General features: G+C 32.6%; 1 protein-coding gene across 1 annotated transcript in view; it reads right to left on the bottom strand.

Moving 5' to 3' along the window:
- LRRIQ1 (leucine rich repeats and IQ motif containing 1) overlaps positions 1-20,039 on the bottom strand; it is a gene marked incomplete at its 3' end in the record, with an annotated part of 287,926 nt that overhangs the window by 119,579 nt on the left and 148,308 nt on the right. Inside the window, exons 15-18 of the mRNA XM_079714084.1 lie at positions 13,896-14,089; positions 13,247-13,374; positions 8,254-8,327; positions 4,850-4,943 (exon numbers count right to left, since the gene is read on the bottom strand). Of these exons, the coding sequence (XP_079570210.1) occupies positions 4,850-4,943; positions 8,254-8,327; positions 13,247-13,374; positions 13,896-14,089 (490 nt within the window). The remainder of the gene's footprint in view (positions 1-4,849; positions 4,944-8,253; positions 8,328-13,246; positions 13,375-13,895; positions 14,090-20,039) is intronic.

Here is a 20,039-nt window from a genome sequence, read left to right as displayed (position 1 = left end):
AAAATAGATGTTAAAATAAAGAATGTTACAAGAGACAATGAAGGAAACTGCATAATGATCAAGGGATCAATCCAAGAAGAAGTTATAACAATTATAAATATATATGTACCCAACATAGGAGCACCTCAATACTTAAGGAAACTGTTAACAGCTATAAAAGAGGAAATCAACAGTAACACAATAATAGTGGGGGCTTTAACACCTCAATTACACCAATGGGGAGATAATCCAAACAGAAAATTAATAAGGAAACAAAAGCTTTAAATGATATAATAGATAAGATAGATTTAATTGATATTTATAGGACATTCCATCCAAAAACAACAGATTACACTTTCTTCTCAAGTGTGCACGGAACATTCTCCAGGATAGATCACATCTTGGGTCACAAATCAAGCCTCAGTACATTTAAGAAAACTGAAATCATATCAAGTATCTTTTCTGACCACAACGCTATGAGATTAGAAATCAATTGCAGGGGAAAAAAAGTAAAAAACACAAACACATGGAGGCTAAATAATACATTACTAAATAACCAAGAGATCAACGAAGAAATCAAAGCAGAAATTTAAAAATACCTAGAGACAAATTACAATGAAAACATGATGATCCAAAACCTATGGGATGAGGCAAAAGCAGTTCTAAGAGGGAAGTTTATGGCAAAGCAACCCTACCTCAAGAAACAACAAATATCTCAAATAAACAAACTAACCTTACACTTAAAGGAACTAGAGAAAGAAGAACAAACAAAATGCAAAGTTAGTAAAAGGAAAGAAATCATAAAGATCAGAGCAGAAATAAACGAAATAGAAACAAAGAAGACAATAGCAAAAATCAATAAAACTAAACGCTAGTTCTTTGAGAAGATAAACAAAATTGATAAACCATTAGCCAGATTCATCAAGAAAAAGAGGGAGAGGACTCAAATCATAAAATTACAAATGAAAAAGGAGAAGTTGCAACAGATACTGCAGAAATACAAAACATCCTAAGAGACTACTACAAGTTACTCTATACCAATAAAATGGAAACCTGGAAGAAATGGACAAATTCGTAGAAAGGTATAACTTTCCCAGACTGAACCAGGAAGAAATAGAAAATATCAACAGACTAATCACAAGTAATGAAATTGAAACTGTGATGAAAAATCTTCCAAGAAACAAGTCCAGGACCACATGGCTTCACAGGTGAATTCTATCAAACATTTAGAGAAGAGCTAACACCCATCCTTCTCAAACTCTTCCAAAAAACTGCAAAGGAAGGAACATTCCCTAACTCATTCTATGAGGCCACCATCACCCTCATACCAAAACCAGACAAAGATACTACAAAAAAAGAAAATTACAGACCAATATCACTGATTAATATACATGTAAAAATGTAAAAAACAAAAAAAAACCCCAGAATCCAACAACACATTAGAAGGACCATACACCATGATCAAGTAGGATTTATCTCAGGGATGCAAGGATTCTTCAGTATACACAAATCAATCAATGTGATACACCATATTAACAAATTGAAGAATAAAAACTATATGATCATCTCAATAGATGCAGAAAAAGCTTTTGACAAAATTCAACACCCATTTATGATAAAAACTCTCCAGAAAGTGGGCATAGAGGGAACCTACCTCAACATAATAAAGGCTATATACAACAAACCCACAGCAAACATCAGTTCAAGGGTGAAAAACTGAAAGCATTTCCTCCAAGATCAGGAACAAGACAAGAATGTCCACTCTCACCACTATTATTCAACATAGTTTTGGAAATCCTAGCCATGGCAATAAAGAACAAAAAGAAATAAAAGGAATATAAACTGGAAAAGAAGAAGTAAAACTGTCACTGATTGCAGATGACATGATACTATATAGAGAGAACCCTAACGATGCCACCAGAAAACTACTAGAGCTAATCAATGAATTTGGTAAAGTAGCAGGATACAAAATTACTGCACAGAAATCTCTTGCATTCCTACACCCTAATGATGAAAAATCTGAAAGAGAAATTAAGGAAACAGTCCCACTTACCATTGCAACAAAAGGAATAAAATACGTAGGAATAAACCTACTTAGGGAGACAAAAGACCTGTATGCAGAAAACTATATGACACTGATGAATGAAATTAAAGATGATAAAAACAGATGGAGACATATACCATGTTCTTGGATTGGAAGACTCAATATTGTGAAAATGACTATACTACCCAAAGCAACCTACAGATTCAATGCAATCCCTACCAAATTACTAATGGCATTTTTTACAGAATTAGAACAAAAAATCTTAAAATTTGTATGGAGACACAAAAGACCCCGAATAGCCAAAGCGGTCTTGAGGGGAAAAAAAAACGGAGCTGGAGGAATCAGACTCCCTGACTTCAGACTATACTACAAAGCTACAGTAATCGAGACAATATGGTACTGGCACAAATACAGAAATATAGATCAATGGAATAGCATAGAAAGCCCAGATATAAACCCATGCACCTACGGTCAACTAATCTATGACAAAGGAGGCAAGGAAATACAATGGAGAAAAGACAGTCTCTTCAATAAGTGGTGCTGGGAAAAATGGACAGCTACATGGAAAAGAATGGAATTAGAAAGCTCCCTAACACCATACACAAAAATAAACTCAAAATGGATTAGAGACCTAAATGTAAGACCGGACACTATTAAACTCTTAGAGGAAAACATAGGAAGAACACTCTTTGACATAAATCACAGCAAGATCTTTTTTGATCCACCTCCTAGATTAATGGAAATAAAAACAAAAATAAACAAATAGGACCTAATGAAACTTAAAAGTTTTTGCACAGCAAAGGAAACCATAAACTAGACGAAAAGACAACCCTCAGAATGGGAGAAAATATTTGCAAATGAATCAACGGCAAAGGATTAATCTCCAAAATATATAAACAGCTCAAGCAGCTTGATATTAAAAAAACAAACAACCCAATTCAAAAATAGGCAGAAGACCTAAATAGACATTTCCCCAAAAAAGACATACAGATGGCCAAGAAGCACATGAAAAGCTGCTCAACATCACTAATTATTAGAGAACTGCAAATCAAAACTGCAATGAGGAATCACCTCACACCAGTTCGAATGGGGATCATCAGAAAATCTACAAACAACAAATGCTGGAAAGCGTGTGAAGAAAAGGGAACCCTCTTGCACTGTTGGTGGGAATGTAAATTGATACAGCCACTATGGAGAACAGTATGGAGGTTCCTTAAAAAACTAAAAATAGAATTACCATATGACCCAACAATCCCACTACTGGGCATATACCCAGAGAAAACCATAATTCAAAAAGACACATGCACCCCTATGTTCATTGCAGCACTATTTACAATAGCCAGGACATGTAAACAACCTAAATGCCCATTGACAGATGAATGGATAAAGAAGATGTGGTACATATATACGATGGGGTATTAGTCATAAAATGGAATGAAATTGAGTCATTTGTAGAGACGTGGATGGATCTAGAGACTGTCATACAGAGTGAAATAAGTCTAAAGAGAAAAACAAGTATCGTATATTAACGCATGTACGTGGAACCTAGGAAAATGGTACAGATGAACCGGTTTGCAGGGCAGAAATGGAGACACAGATGCAGAGAACAAACGTATGGACACCAAGGCGGGGAAGTGGCGGGGGGTGGGGGTGGTGGTGAGATGAATTGGGAGATTGGGATTGACATGTATACACTGATGTGTATAAAATTGATGACTAATAAGAACCTGCTGTAGAAAAAAAATAAATTAAATTAAATTAAAAAAAAAACATCAAGGGACTTCTCTGGTGGCTCAGTGGATAAGAATGCACCTGTTAATGCAAGGGACACGGGTTCAATCCTTGGTCCGGGAAGATCCCACATGCCATGGAGCAACTAAGCCCATGTGCCACAACTACTGAGCCCATGCATCACAACTACTGAATCCCACACACCTAGAGCCCATGCTCTGCAACAAGAGAAGCCACTGCAAGGAGAAGCCCGTGCACTGCAACAAAGAGTAGTCCCCGCTTGCCGCAACTAGAGAAAGCCCACGGGCAGCAATAAAGACCTAATGCAGCCAAAAATAAAAAAAAATAAATTAAAAAAAAAAATTTTTTTTTAAATCACAAAATTTTTTTTCATTTACATCTAGGTACTGCAATATTCCAAATAGAGGCATGAATTCACATATACTTATAATACATACTTTAACAGACACCAACTTTTTCTTTTAAGAAAATAAAACAAAATCAAATTACTGGCAGAAAGGAAATAATTTTAAATAGCAAGCTATGGGATTAAGATGACTCAAAAAGTAATTCCCTGGGCTTCCCTGGTGGCGCAGTGGTTGAGAGACCACCTGCCGATGCAGGGGACACGGGTTCGTGCCCCGGTCTGGGAAGATCCCACATGCCGCGGAGCGGCTAGGCCCGTGAGCCATGGCCGCTGAGCCTGTGCGTCCCGAGCCTGTGCTCCGCAACGGGAGAGGCCACAAGAGTGAGAGGCCCGCGTACTGCAAAAAAAAAAAAAGTAATTCCCAGGAAATGTCTTTTCTATAAACACAAAACCTAAGTTGACATCATACTAAAAGTGTCACATAATCCATGGTATAGATCAAAATTATCATTTCAAATTTGCATTAGTTCATACATGTAAAAAAATTATTTTAGGTAGAAGATATTTTTTAAACTATTTTTACAAAACTGCTTTGTTTTGAATAACTTTTAAATTATTTTTTATTAACTTTTCCCAAGTAGTTAGTATATACAGAACAATTTTCATTGAACTGTGTTCTCTGCAACTATAATAAAGTATGTACATAGGGTGCAACATTGTTTCTTTACCTCCAGTTTATTTCTTGAAGAAGTGGGTTTCCAGTGAGAGACAATTCATGGAGAGAAAAGCATGCATCAAACCACCTTAGGGCACTTGTAAGATCTATAGAAAATAAACAATAAAAATTATTATGAAAGTTATCACAGATAACGAAAAATAATCATAAATCAATGACCATTTTATTTATGGGTTAGCTATTAAAGAAAGGCAACAAAAATATTTATTTTGCAGAATATGATATGCTTTTAAAAGGAGCCCATATTAAGAACATAGACTCTGCTGTCAAAATACATATTTCTACCATTTAGCCACTGTGTGAATTTATGCAAATCATACAACTGCTTGATGATTCAGGTTCATCTCTATCTCATAGGGTGAGGATTAAATGAGACAATGTATGTAAAGGGCTTAGAGCAGTTTGCCCAAGATTGCAAATACAAAATCTAAAAAAGTAAAATAAAAAGTAATAGGATAGTGGTAAAATTGAACGTATGCCTAAACAGAATTATATTTATACTTTCAAAAGTAAAAATAGTAGGTCAATCTAGGATACATTAAGAGTAATTTATACCAGAATTACTCTCCCACAGAAAACAATCATAAAACTGAGCAATAAACATGAAGCACCTGTTTTTAAGCCTCACTCAGAGAAAAGGGAAACACAAATGTTGAGCTGACAATCACAATGGTTTTCTGACTAAATGCATTTTACCTTAAAGCAAGAAAGTGGAAACCAAGCAAAGAGGCTGTTTTGCTGAGTGAGGAGGCAAAGTTTAGATGTGAAGCTGGAATTTATGGTGAAAAGTTCTGAGAAGAAGCTGTGTGTGCAGATGTTGGGGGGAGGAAATTGGGGGAAGAAGTCTATGTGAGGATTTGCCACAGGTCCTTGGAGTGCTAGGAGTTACAGGCAGGGAACACTCTGAAAAACCTAGCAGAGATAACCTGCTATCAGGCTAAAAGCCGAATGATGACATTATAGTTCATGCAGCAGTGAAAGACATTGGAATTTCAGCCCCGTCAGATGAGACTCAACTGAATAGCTAAGAGATGCAGCTAAAATCCAGAAAGACCATGCATTAGGAGTGAAGACAATGCCCTGGGGTAGGGGCATGCACTGAGAGTTGAAAACTAAAATGACTTGTCCTAGGAGGGAGTGAAATTAAGGCTGACAGCAACAAAATTATCCACCACTACTTTAACTGCCGCCAGAATTACACTTAATATCCTTTAAAAGGAAGACAAAAACAGCCAGACTCAGCAAACTGTACTATGAACAATGTTCAACATGCAGTTAAAAATTATTGGACATAAAAAGAAATAGGAAAATATGACTTATCATTAAGAGAAAATCAGTTAATAGGGACACATCCCAACATAGGCAAAATGTAAATCAATTTTTTGACAAAGACATCAAAGTCATTCAATGATGAAAACAGTTCGTTCAACAAATGTTGCTGGAATAGTTAACTAAATATCCATATTAAAAACTGAACTCATCCTCTACTTCAAACCTTTCATAAAAATTACTTTGAGGTGGATCACAGACCTAAAAGTAAAAACTTAAAGTACAAGACTTCTTACTTTCTTACGAGAAATTAAGAAAGCATAGAAAATTATCTCAGTCTGGAGGTAGAAAAATATTACAAAGGATACAGAGAGCAAAAACTATTAAAAATAATAAAGTTTCACCAAAATTGAAAACTTCTGCTCATCTAAAGATATCATTAACAAAATTAATAGGTAAAAGAGGGACTGGGAGAAACATCCACAAAACATGTCTGACAAAGAATTTCATCCAGAATATATAAAGAATTTATTCAAATCAATAAAAGGCAAATAACCAAATTTTTAACATGGTAAGACACATGAATAGACACAAAAGAATATACAGAAATCATCAATAAATACATGCAAAGAGGTTCAATATCATTATCCATCGGGGAAATGCAAACTAAAACCATAATGAGATAACACAATGAAATACTAAAAACCCTGTAAGAATGGAGCGACTGGAACTCTTACACATCACTAGCGGGGAAATAAAATGTTACAACTATTTTGGAAAACAGTTTTAACAGTTTCTTATAAAGCTAAACATGCACCTACTCTATTATCCAGTAATTACACTCTAAACATTTACCCAAGGGAACTGAAAACATATGTTTACAAAAATATTTGTACAAGAATTTCCATAGGAACTTTGTAATCATAGTAGCCTCAAACAGCCAACAGTTAAAATATCGATAAACAGGATAATGGACAAAGTGTAATACATTTATACAAAGGACTATACTTCAGAAAAAAAAAGACTACCTATACAAACAACTGAACAACTGATGTGGTGGAATGTCACATGAATGCCAAGCAAATACTATTTGATCTCATTAATAAAAAGATGTACAACAGTCAAATTTAACCTATGGTGACAAATTTAGAACTGTGATTGTCTCTGTGAGGGGACTGGCTGAAAATGGGAATGGGGAAATTTGGGGGGAGGGACTGTTTAACCAAATCAATTCATCATTCTTTAATTTAATAAACTTTTAATGGATGTCTGGTTAGGAGTCAACAACTTAACACAAGTTTGTTTACTTATCTTCATTAGCCTATTCATTTCATAGGTAAAAAATATATGAATTTTAAATAAGAATATAATTCTGACATTTTCCCAGGTTTACCAGAAAGATATGGAAGTAATATGATTTTAAAAGTGGAGAGAAATTTTTAATTAAATTATTTCGCCACACATTTGAAGGAGTTTAGAATACACCGCACCTCAGTACGCCATTCTGGCATTTTGACTATTTTGAGTTAAAGGCACTTAAAAAAGAGCAGATGCAAGGGCCCTCTGACCTTCCTTCTTTTTCTTCAAAGTAGGAGATTAAATTGCTATGTGAAAGATATTCGACCTATACCAGAAGCAAAGGGACATTCTTATCACAAGGACAGGAAGTCCAGGCCAAGAGATATGTATACAAACAAACCTGTTAAACTAGCCTTTGTTTCCTAGTCACTTTTCCATCCAATTAACTACCTTAGCCCAAGCCCCTCTGCCTCATCACATTTTCACAATTTACTACTCTTTGTCCAGCTCACTATGTAAGTTCAACTCTAATTGCTTCTTGGGGTCTTTATTTTCTTGTGAGAACTCCCATGTACATGTAAAAAAACAAAAACAAAAACAATTAAAACTTGTATTCTCTTTTTCTGTTTATCTGACTTACATCAGTTTAATTCTCAGGCTTAGCCTGAGAAGGTAGAAGAAATTTTTCCTCCTCTACACCATTTTGTATAGATATGTTATTTGTAAATGCCATTAACTCATCTATGCAAAACAACGCCTTACCATACTTGGAACAGAAACTCAAAAGCCTATTATTTAAAAAACAATTATATATTACTATAAACTTACCAGAAAGACAATTGTTGCTGACATCTAGTTTTTCCAAAGAAACAAAATGAAAAAGTGGTATGATTTTTGTCAAGCTGAAAACCAAAATGGAATTTATAAAAATTTTAAATTGGAATGTTCTTAATATTATTGATGTAATTATATATTTATATAACACAATTATATAATGTTATAAGTTATAAATTTGGCAGAAATGTATAACTATATACAATTGCATTTTCACAATAGAATACAATAATATAATCTTTACTAACAGTACTTATTAAAAATGCAGTAATTATAAGATTTTAAGTATTTATTCTATAATGAAAGATTTATATTTATTTCTAAAGAGATGTTATCATGGAATTGCTAGTATCAATCATAATTATCATGAAGCTTAATGTGTACTTGGTATTTAAATAAAAATAAATGGGTTTTTTGTTGTTATTGTTTTGTTTTATCTTTGCATATGGCCAAATTTACACAGAATTCATATTTTCTATGTATTTTTTTTCTGGCTCAAACATTTAACAAACCATTAAGAGGTAAAAACATAAAAAATATGTATTTTTACTTTTTAACAATATAACTTTAATTAGAGTCACTAGTTTTGTTTCTAATTTAAAAAAGGTTTCGTTTACTAGATTAAACATATTATAAGTCCTGTAAGTGCACAAGGTTACACTGGGGCTATTTTTAAATTGGAAATATGCATTTAAGGAACACATAATAGAAATCGTTTTCTATTGATAGAATAAACTTAAATTTGGCAAAAATATACTAATTTTTAAAATTAATACTCGTTATTAAAACAAGCATGTTCAAATTCTAATAATAATAAACTTTTCTACTACTTTTAAAAGTTTCTATCATTTTCTAAGATACAATTGTCATTAAGACCCCATAACCAAACAAGGAACATAAGTGATACTGAAAATATTCACTGTATTGGTAACAAAAGCTATGAAGGGAAAATTAATTTTAGTTTGATTTACATTTCCAACTAAGACAAATTTACACTTACTTTGTTACATAATATCACATTACCCTAGCTCTTTGGCAATAAAAATTAAGCTAGTTCATCTAAATCTTTAAACAAGATAAAATTTACTTTGTATAAAATATATTCTCATCACAAATGCAAAACTAATCTGAACTAATCCCCTCTATAAATGTTGAAGATACATATATGTTAAAAATATACTTCCACTAAATGAGTATTTCTGGTACAAAAAAAGTATGCATTAGTTTCCACTTCTACTTTCTTGGTTTTTTTATATTGTCCCTCCAGTTTACCTGGCAGAGATATTTACATCTTTATTTCTACCAACACCCTGTCACGGTAGGAAAAAAAAAGTACTATTATTCTAAGATCAGAAGCTAACAGGATAATACTGTGACTGGAAGCCTCATGGCACAAAGCCAACCCTTGTACTGACATTAACTCCTCTCCTATATTATCCTGTTCTGCATTAGAAGAAAGACAGAAGATGCTACTGATGATAAAATAGACTAAATAAGGAGTCTGGAAGACCTCTCTGATTGTAGCCAATCCTAAGTAAAATATTACTATTTACACTACCTATATAACACTGCTTCTTAAAAACAATTTCCAGGGGAAAAGTCCAAGGTAATAAAAGAAAAAGTGATCAAATATTGGACATTACATTTGCATATACAGTTCATTATTTGTACAAAAACTCTTTAAGAAAAATTTTACTGAAATGTCACATGTACACTGAAAAAGAAACTTAAAACTTTGTCAATACATAATTAGTGCATTCAAGTCCTAGTTTTGTGACATTTCCTATTCAGGCATTCTAGATCATTACTACAAGTAAGAAATTTAAGTTATTTAAGTGAAAATATAATGATAATAAATGTATTTATTAAAAGAAAATTATTTCTTTTTTACCATTAGTATATTTCTAATGCTAAATCTTTACCCTCCTACTAAATGGATTTTGAAAGATTAATAGATAATGAGTTTTCTTTTTTCAGAATATCTCATGTTTTTAACCAATAGGTTATATGGCAATATTTGGTAACATATAGGTTATATGAAGACATTAACTAAAAATAACCAATAAAGTGTTAGAATTAAAAATAAAAATTCCCTTTACAAAAATAAAGTATTTCATCAGGTGAAGAAATATTTGGTTTGACCGCATATTTTTCATAATATCGAAATTTTGTCTTTTCAGATAACCATGCTTTTAGAATCATGTTCCTTTTTGGAAATTTTAATCAAGAAAACTGGCTATTTATTCACCATTAGGATGGTAGAAACCTAATAGTAGAATCGTTTTTATTTTAACCTCTAGAACTTTTCCTTTTACTGACATTCTGTGTATATTTTTTCTAAGAAAATTCAAACCAGAAAGACAAAGGACATTAGTGAAAACCTAATACCATTTGACCTTGTCACATTAGCCCTGGGCATAAAAAAGATATAAATTTCAAAGACGACAAAAAGCAAAAGATTTGTACAATGAGCAGCCAATGGGTAATAGTTTCCACTTTCTGCTCCTACTTAGAGTCTCACTGGAAGTAGAAAGGCTTATGAAGCTGGAAAGTCTTCCAGTTAGAACTCCGCTGAGAAAAACTTAAAACAGTCACATGTCCTAATGAAAATTTAAAACAGAAGTCAGGATGAAACACGTATTTCAAACAATATGTACTAAGTATCATTCTTTATATGTATTTCATTTGTTGGAAAAAAGCATATGGGCACATAATTTCTTCCTCGTGATGAAAGTATTTATTAAAAATTAAAAGAAAAACACATACAATTTAAAAGACATACCACACACAAATCCAAATATCACATTTATAAAATTCTTCTCAGGTTTTCAAAATGTATTGACATACATTTTCCTTTTGGGTAATCATTAAAATCCCATAAAATAGGTAAGGTAGGTGTTACCACCCCTTTTACAAGTGAAAAAACTGAGGATCAGGTAGTGAGAAAAGAGTTAATCAGTGTCAACTGACAGATAAGTTGTAGATTCAGAATTCAAACCCAGATCTGTTGACCCTGAGCTTTATCAAACCTAAAATAGTTCTTAAAAAGTCAATGCACATGTAAAAGCTTAACATAAAATGGGTAATTTCTACAGTTAATGATATTAGCTTATGGTGAAAAATCCCAAGTTTGAAGATAATTTTTCACTACAATTTTAGGAAATAATTTCACTACTCTATACGTTCATTTCTATCAATCACATTTCCCTGGTGTCCTCAGGACTTATTCTTTCATCCTACTGGAAATGGTAGGAAGTTACTTGTGCAAAGAGCTTTGAGAGACCCATTAAAAATATCTTCAAATATAAGTGACAATATTATTAAAAATTCAAAATAGCATATATTATATAATAATTTCACCACTTTTTTATATAGCTAGGTTCAACAAATTGTTATTTTACATCTAAGAGTTTTTTTGAGGGTCAGGACATATGGTACTCAGTTTTGTATCCCCTAAAACGGCAAACACCACCTCAATATCCAAATGTTATAAAGCTAAACAAACAAAATTATAAATATGAATTATTTGGTTTAAGTATCCCAGTTATTGTTATCAACTCTAAAAACTTTTTAATAGTTCAGTTTATTATAAAATTATAAAATTCCTGGTCATATCAGATTGATATGAGAAACAAGGCACATCATATTGATAGGGTAAAAGTCTATCAGCTAGTGTTAATTTTTAAAAGCAGAATATTTCTTTGATAGCATAAATTGTCCAAAGAAATAAAGGCATTATTTCTCAAAAGATGTTCTTGATTTAAATATTTTCTAAATTCTTTAAAAATTATTATGCTTATCAATGTGGCTTGAGATCTAGTTCTATAAAATATACTAGATATGTTAATTACTGAGTGATTTACTTCATATGTCCAAAGCATAGCTGAGTATTTCTATTGAAATTGTATTTCTTACCTGAAAAATATTGTGAAAAGATCCAATAAGTTTGTGATGGCCCAAATTACTTTAGTATTATCTGACAGTGCTGTTTGGGGTAAATATCCTTTTAAAGACAAATCAACTTTCATATTTTAGATGTGATTAAAATAATTTGAGGGAATTTAAAAATACAGATTCAGTTTTTGATCTGTCAAATAGTAGAATTATTTAATAGGTGTAAGTTAAATCATTTAGGACATATATGCTCAAAGGATGAGCACTATTGTGACAGAAATTGAGAGAAAACTACGTTTGGGAGGGGACAGGTACATATATATTAACATTGAGTTGTCTTGTTCACTTGTTTTGCAAGAATTGTATAACTCACAGAAGCAACTTCTTGTTAAAGATAGCTCCTTTCCCCTATTCCTTGTGCCTTTGATGAACAAATTAATCATATTAGGGTGAATAGGTCTCAATGAAATATTAAACAGAGGGAGACATACACATATTGTGCTCCTGTTTTGGTTTTAGACATTTATTCTCTGCAAAGATCCAGATGTTTGGTGGTTTTAAATGGATCTTCTGTGGCAGGTACCCATATCAACTTAATGTTAAGGTATTTTTTTTTAAGTGTTACGTTATATCCTTAGGGAAATCAAATTTAAATCAATCTTAACAGTTACAAAAAGACATGCAAGTTGAGAGCAGGTTAAAAATCTTTCTTCCAGGACTTAATAAGTACCATTTGAGAGAATGAGACATCCTTCTGAATTAAATTAACTACCTCCTGTATTTTCCAAGAACTATATCTTTACAAATATAAACAAACCTGCCCTGAGAGATTTCCATAAGTACATTTTTGAGAAGAAACAAAATGAGTAAATAAGTGACAATTAAAATTCTACTAAAATTTGAGGATATGTCAATACACTTTAATTTTTTTAATTCTATGAAGTTATATTTATAATTTATGTCCAATTTATTGTAATGTACATTCCTTGAATTACTGGAAAAACCCAACAGCTTTTCTACTTATTATGAAGATCACACATTTATGTTAATCATTCACTGCATTTAAGCTTAATTAAGCAAATTATATTTTTACCTGTTTTGAGAGATACTCAGGATTTGTAGTAAAGGCAGCCAATATGAAGAAAATGTTTCCACACTTGAAATGCTGTTATCATCCAAGTGCAATTCTCTTAGAAGAACATGATTCTCCAAAGATGGAAGCTATATTTAAATTTGGGTTATTAGCTTATATTAAGCAAAATATTTTTGTCATTTAGCCAAATTTAAAACAATAAACCTACCAAAACTAACAACAGACATATTCTGGTAAACAGCATATCATAAATCAAAGTATAATATTATGAGAATTTTAGTATGAATAAAATTTCCAATAATGATTTTCATAGTTAGCATTTTTTTAATACTTTGTGATAAATTTTAATTAGAATTTCAGATAAATTTGGTCCCACTTACACACTGAATCATAACTGAAAAGTTATGATTTATTATATTTTAGTATTATAAAAAAGTAATGTTAAATTAGATTTCTTATAAAATATTGTAATTATGTTGAACATGTTTTAAATAGTGAAAAGTATATAATAGTTTAAACTGGAAATCAAATACAGCTGATAAGTAAAAAGAATAAAAGTTAAAACTGCATTTAAAATGTATGATTGATATTTCTAGCAAAAGAAAAATGCTGTGTTAATCACAGAAATCAATTAATTCAAAGCAATTACCTCACTTAGATAATTTCCCTGTAACTTCAGTATTTGGAGCAATCCACAGTTTTCAATGCCCTCAACTTCAGTAAGATGATTATGTGAGCAATCCAGGTATATAATGGTAGGTGTATCACAAAGACCTTTTGTACTAATTAACTGATTATGGTCCACAATTAGTTGCTGAAGATTTTTCAACGATTCTAAGCCACCTGGAAGAAAAAAATTTCCATGATCACTTTATCATACATTCATCCAGACTCTAGAGTTTCAATTTTTTTCTAAATAACTACATCTTTTTATTTCTAATATTCCTAATGACAAGACTTAGCCCAATTTCCTGGTGAAAAATGTGTAAGTGTAAAATGTATTATTATTTAAACTTGTGCCTAAGAGACGTATTTTTGAATGACTTAATTATATATCACTTCAAAATTGAACAAAATACTAGAAGTCATACATTGGGCACTGAATGTTTTATTTTCAGTTGACAATGGAACAAGGGAGAGGGAGGAGTCATTGAAAAAATAACAGTTTTCAATTCAATTCCAGGGTCTTTGAATTTTCAATGCTTGGTTAAGATTGTTGCAGAATGTAATTACAGAATGTAATTGCAGAATACAAACCATTGAAATATCTACCTTAGATTCACAAATGAAGTAGGTGCAACTGTATTAAAACCAATAAAATATTAGTATATTCTTCTGGTATTATAAGATTGTCACAAGTGGCCTCCTTTTTACCCAGATAAACTTAAAATCAATATGATTCCAATCTAAAAACTATCAGAGGAGCCTTAGTCTATAGCTCAGTGGCCATAAAAAAAAAAAAAAACTGAGAAGGTTGTTTAAATAAGTCATCATAGTTAGCACTGGAAAGAGATGCTGAGGAAGTCTGTAAAAATTTCATGGAAGATATTAAAAATCTAGAAAATTTTATTAGATTGAATATTGGACTACATATGTTCTCTGTAGTTACTACCCTGTGTAATATTAGGTTACACACTGAAGAAAGGTAAAGGATTTGGTACAAAGGCTAAAAATTAAAGGAAATAGCACATAAAGCAGAACAATTGGGAGAGGAAAAGGCAGATGAGATTCTGTGATGATGGGAGTGATTAGTAAAGGTACATTTTACAATTATCAAAGGCATTTTTATTTACACTAAATTATATATGGTCAACAGTGTGAGCCAGAGTGGGCAAAGGAGTATGTAGAGGCCACTGCTTGACAAGTAGTGAAGCAGCCAAAGACTTTTGCTAGAGGCATCCACGGAGTAAACAGGATGAAAGCCACAGCACAGTGGAAGTGAAGACAGTGAGTGTAGACTACTTTTTAGATATTTGTCAATGGAGAGAAGATCCTCCAAAGTCCTTAAAATGGAAACCCTATCTCTGAACTCATCCTCTGCTACTGTCCCCTTCTCTTGGTTCATTCTAACATGCTGACTTCCTGGCTGTTCCCTCGAACATGTCACACGTGTTTCCACCTTAGGGCTGCCTACATATGTAAGAAACAACCATCGGTGTGTGACATGTTAGGCTAGGAGGAATTAAATAAAGCTTATCAGCTAACTTCAGGTTATTAAGACACCATGATTATCAATCGATATACAGAGAAGTTACACTTATCTATTCAACAACCCATCAGAGATTCCAATCTAGTGAAATTATCATGATTTCAAGCCTCAGATACTAAGGAATCTTTGACTGAGCATTTCTACTTCTAGGAATCCATTATATACTAACACACACACATACACACAACTATGAAGTAATATATAGATAAATTCCTTGCCATATTATTTAAACAAAGAAATGGAGAAAAGTTAAAAGTCTATCAGTAGTGAATAGTTAAATAAATTATGGAGTATCTATCAAATGAATATGTATAATCTTCAACATGAAGTAGTCTGACATAGAAGTATGTGCATGATGTACTACTGTATGTAAAACCTAAGTTGCATACATAGGCTTTTTTTGTTTGTTTGTTTGTTTGTTTGTTTTGCGGTAGGCGGGCCTCTCACTGTTGTGGCCTCTCCCCTTGCGGAGCACAGGCTCCGGAGCACAGGCTCAGTGGCCATGGCTCACGGGCCCAGCCGCTCTGTGGCATGTGGGATCTTCCCAGACTGGGGCACGAACCCGTGTCCCCTGCATCGGCAGGCGGACTCTCAACCACTGCGCCACCAGGGAAGCCCCATACATAGGCTTTTAGCTATTGAATATACCTGACTTTCAATCTACACATCTATTAATTGTACCGCATAGAACAAGGTCTGGATTGATTTGTAAGCAACTGTGAACAGTGGTTACTACTGCAAAGTAAGAAAGAGAACGGGGTAAGCAGAGAGAGAAAGTTTCACTGCTTACATTGTATACTTCTCTATTTTTAAAATTTTTAAATGAGAATGCACTTCTTGTATAATATTTTTAAAACAATATATTTGAAAAAAATCAGAGCAAGTACTGAATAGAACTGTTATTCTGTATTTATTCCTGACCACCACCATCACCAAATGGTTATTGAACTGAAGAAAAATGAGAAAACCTGATGCTGTCCTCCATCAGAAGGGTTTGTTAGATAGCCAAAGTGTGGGAACACTGTACATAGACAGGGGGGCATACCTCTTAGATTTTAAGATCAAAGGTTTAAAGGGAAAAGTGAGATGGAAAGTAGATCTTTCAGCCTCACTGAACCTTGATATGATGGCAGTCCTGTTTGATGGCTTCATTGCAACCTCAAGAGAGACCCTGAGCCAGAACCACCAACTAAGGCAATTCCAGATACCTGATCCACAGAAAATAGGAGGTAATAAATGTCTTTGGTTTTAAATTGCTAAATTTGGGTGTAGTCTGCTTCACCAAAGTATATAACTAATATAGTAAGGATCCTATTCTGAAGAAAACATGAGAAAGAAGAAAATATGTTTGAAAATGTTTTGGGCTAGGGAAAAACATTTACAGAAATTTAATGTAACAAGAATTCAAAGATACTAAAATAACAGATGTAGGTAAACAAATGGACCAAAATAACACCATGACAGAACTAAAAAATAATTTAGAAAAAATGTTGTACAGAACATAGAGCTAAAGATTGAGTTGCTCACAAGAAGAGATAATCACACTGAGAACAAAATGTGAAGAAACAGAAGATAAAGCAGCAAGATTATGGTAATTAAATAAAAATAGACATAACAGATAAAGTCAATCAAAATATGGATCATCCATGATTGAAAAATAGAACCAAACCAAAAAAGTGTTCGAATATATAGAAAACAAAAATTTTCAGAAATGAAGAAATAACAATCTATAGTTTGAAAAGGACATTATATTCCACAAAAAAACGTATGTGGGTTTATTGACAATAAGACGTCTTGCTAAATTTATTAATCAAGGACAAAGAAAATATTATTCAGGTATCTGGGCAGAAACCAGTTTTGGGGGAGTAAAATCAAGTTAGCCTCTAGTTTAACCACAGCAACACACAATATCAAAATGCAACGAAGCAATGTCCATGAAATATCAAGTGAAAATGTGACCCAAAAATAGAATGAACAGCTTTATTTTCATTCAAGTATGAAGGCAACTGATACTCTTGAATGTGAAAGAATTCAGGGAATATAGCATCCACTAGTCCTTCTTTGAAAAATAAGATGTAAAAAGAGTTAATGAACTATGTAATTCAGACAAGCAGGAGATGAAAGAAGCAGTTTGTCATTAAAAAAAGACTGGTATTGGGCTTCCCTGGTGGCGCAGTGGTTGAGGGTCCGCCTGCCAATGCAGGGGACACGGGTTCGTGCCCCGGTCCGGGAGGATCCCACATGCCGCGGAGCGGCTGGGCCCGTGAGCCACGGCCGCTGGGCCTGCAGTCCGGGGCCTGTGCTCCGCGACCGGGGGTGGCCACAGCAGTGGGAGGCCTGCGTTCCACAAAAAAAAAAAAAAAAAAAAAAAAAGACCGGTATTGACCCATTTTCATACAGATCTAATGCTGCCAGAGGAGATAACATAGAGTCATAAATCCTGATTTGATGTCATAAATCCTGATGTGAAAAACAAAAATTGTGAAGGGAAAAGAAGATTGGAAAAAGTGTAAATATCCTAATTTATTCTATTGTCTTATAGAGGAGTTAGTATTGCCTAAAATAGATTAATCAAAGCACATCTTTTTATAAATCACTGAACAACAAAAATATTATAACTGACAAAATTATTAGGGGGAGATGGAATTGTAAATGAGATAATTTTATCATTTGCAGTATGAGGAAGCTAACAGTCTAAAATTTTGAAATCAAAACATTTTCATATAATTTCCTGCTCTATTGCTTAGCAATGTTTTCATGAGCTTTTAAATATGTCCCATCTTAGTAAACTGCAGGAAAATTTGCTGAAAATGAATGTTTCCAACCAGTAATTCACGTGTGTATGATTTTTGATCATCGAAAGATTATTCTATGATACCTTAATATATTTCAACAATTGATTACTTTATAAATCACTGTACTTTTAAAAAATTCAAGTTGAAATTCTATTTCAGTAGTGATAAAGTTTTGACTGCATCATCTCAAAAGAAGTACTAAAAAGTTAACTGTTACTTTACTATTAGAATATAAAATATATGCCTAGAGCCCATCTCTTTATATATACCCTAATAATCACAGGTATTATTAAGCTTTGTCTCATGTTTAATTAAACTTTACTTAACTAATTATCTAAACCTTCTTTAACTAAACTGTACCCTAAGTACATTTATTTATATAGAAAAAGTTGACATCATTGTCTGAATTGTTATAGATCATGTTCATTCAAGTGATTTCTTATTTTGATCACATTTTTTCATAAATATGCCTCCTTCATAAAGGAGGACTTTTTTTTTTTTTACCATTTTATATTTGTTATTCCTCAAAGAGTTTTGAATTTCTATTCAGGTGTTAGCTATGCTTATTAGAGTTTTATTTTCTTAATAGTTATATGTGACAATTTTTTCTAATTTCCTGAAATAATAGGCATGAAGTATCTTTTCTGTTAACACATGTAAAGCATTTATAGTTTCCACACTTCTACAAGAAATATGAAAATCTGCATTTTGCAAAAATAGCTTTACTTGTAATATAAAACTCATAACTCATTCTACAAGTCCTAAGACTGTGTTGTGTCCTCATAGAAATAGAAAAAGGATATAGACAGAATCTCTGCTCAAGTATCATTTACTTGATAAATTCAACTAGAATATTTTTTTAAAATTATGACGTACAATTATTCATGATTTATTAAGTGAATAAAGTTAATTACAAAAAATATTACAGTAGTGATTTTTAAAATGGATAGAAAACAATCTGGAAAGCTCACCAATACTGGCTATATCTGGATGGTGGGAATATGGCTTATTATCTTATCATTTCACATCATAATTTAGAGACAATAGCATATATTAATTGTGTAGATTAGATTAAAATTTACTTAGAAAAAAATACAAAATTCCATTTTCAGAAATTTCTGCTCAGATACTGTGGTCTTCACCCCTGAAAATAACTAAAAACAGTAATTACATTTTTTAAATGTTTCCAAATGAGCTGTTAAGAAAGCAAAGAATTCTTAGTCCAAAATCTAAATACATATGGTAGGCAAAGAGAAGCAAGCAGAACAGTAAAGCCAGTTTTCAGTGCGAGAAAACTTGTTAAATCTGGTGAATATGAAGATCAATTTCTATACCCTCACAGTTTGAGGAAACAAAACTTAAAATTCACCAATAGGAGGCAAGTATGACAGACAATTCCAAGTAAACCTGGACCCCAATCAGCTACACCCAACTGAAGACAGGAAATTAAACTACCTATCTCAATCTCAGTAAGAGGGGAAAAAAATCCTCCTTTAAAATAATAAATACAAGCTGACTCTCCCATAGGTTTATGGCTCAAATTCATTTTCATGGTAATCAGAAAACTTCCACCAAAAATGTAGCACAAATCATTCTAGATTGTTTTTTTCCTTCTGCATCTGAAAAATCTCTAAAGAACAAAATTTAATCTCATAACTAGGAATAATCACAAAGCTTAAATTCCAAGGGAAGTAAACAGGTGACAAAAAAATCACATGAAAAACACAAAGAAATAAGATGCCATAAGTAAGAGTTAGCAGAAATAACAAATCCCAGCAAAACCAGACCC

The sequence above is a fragment of the Hyperoodon ampullatus genome (assembly GCF_949752795.1).
Source record: "Hyperoodon ampullatus genome assembly, chromosome: 11".
NCBI classification, from domain to species: domain Eukaryota; kingdom Metazoa; phylum Chordata; class Mammalia; order Artiodactyla; family Ziphiidae; genus Hyperoodon; species Hyperoodon ampullatus.
The sequence above is the reverse complement of the archived record's forward strand: the minus strand, read 5'-3'. Positions and strand labels throughout refer to the sequence as shown.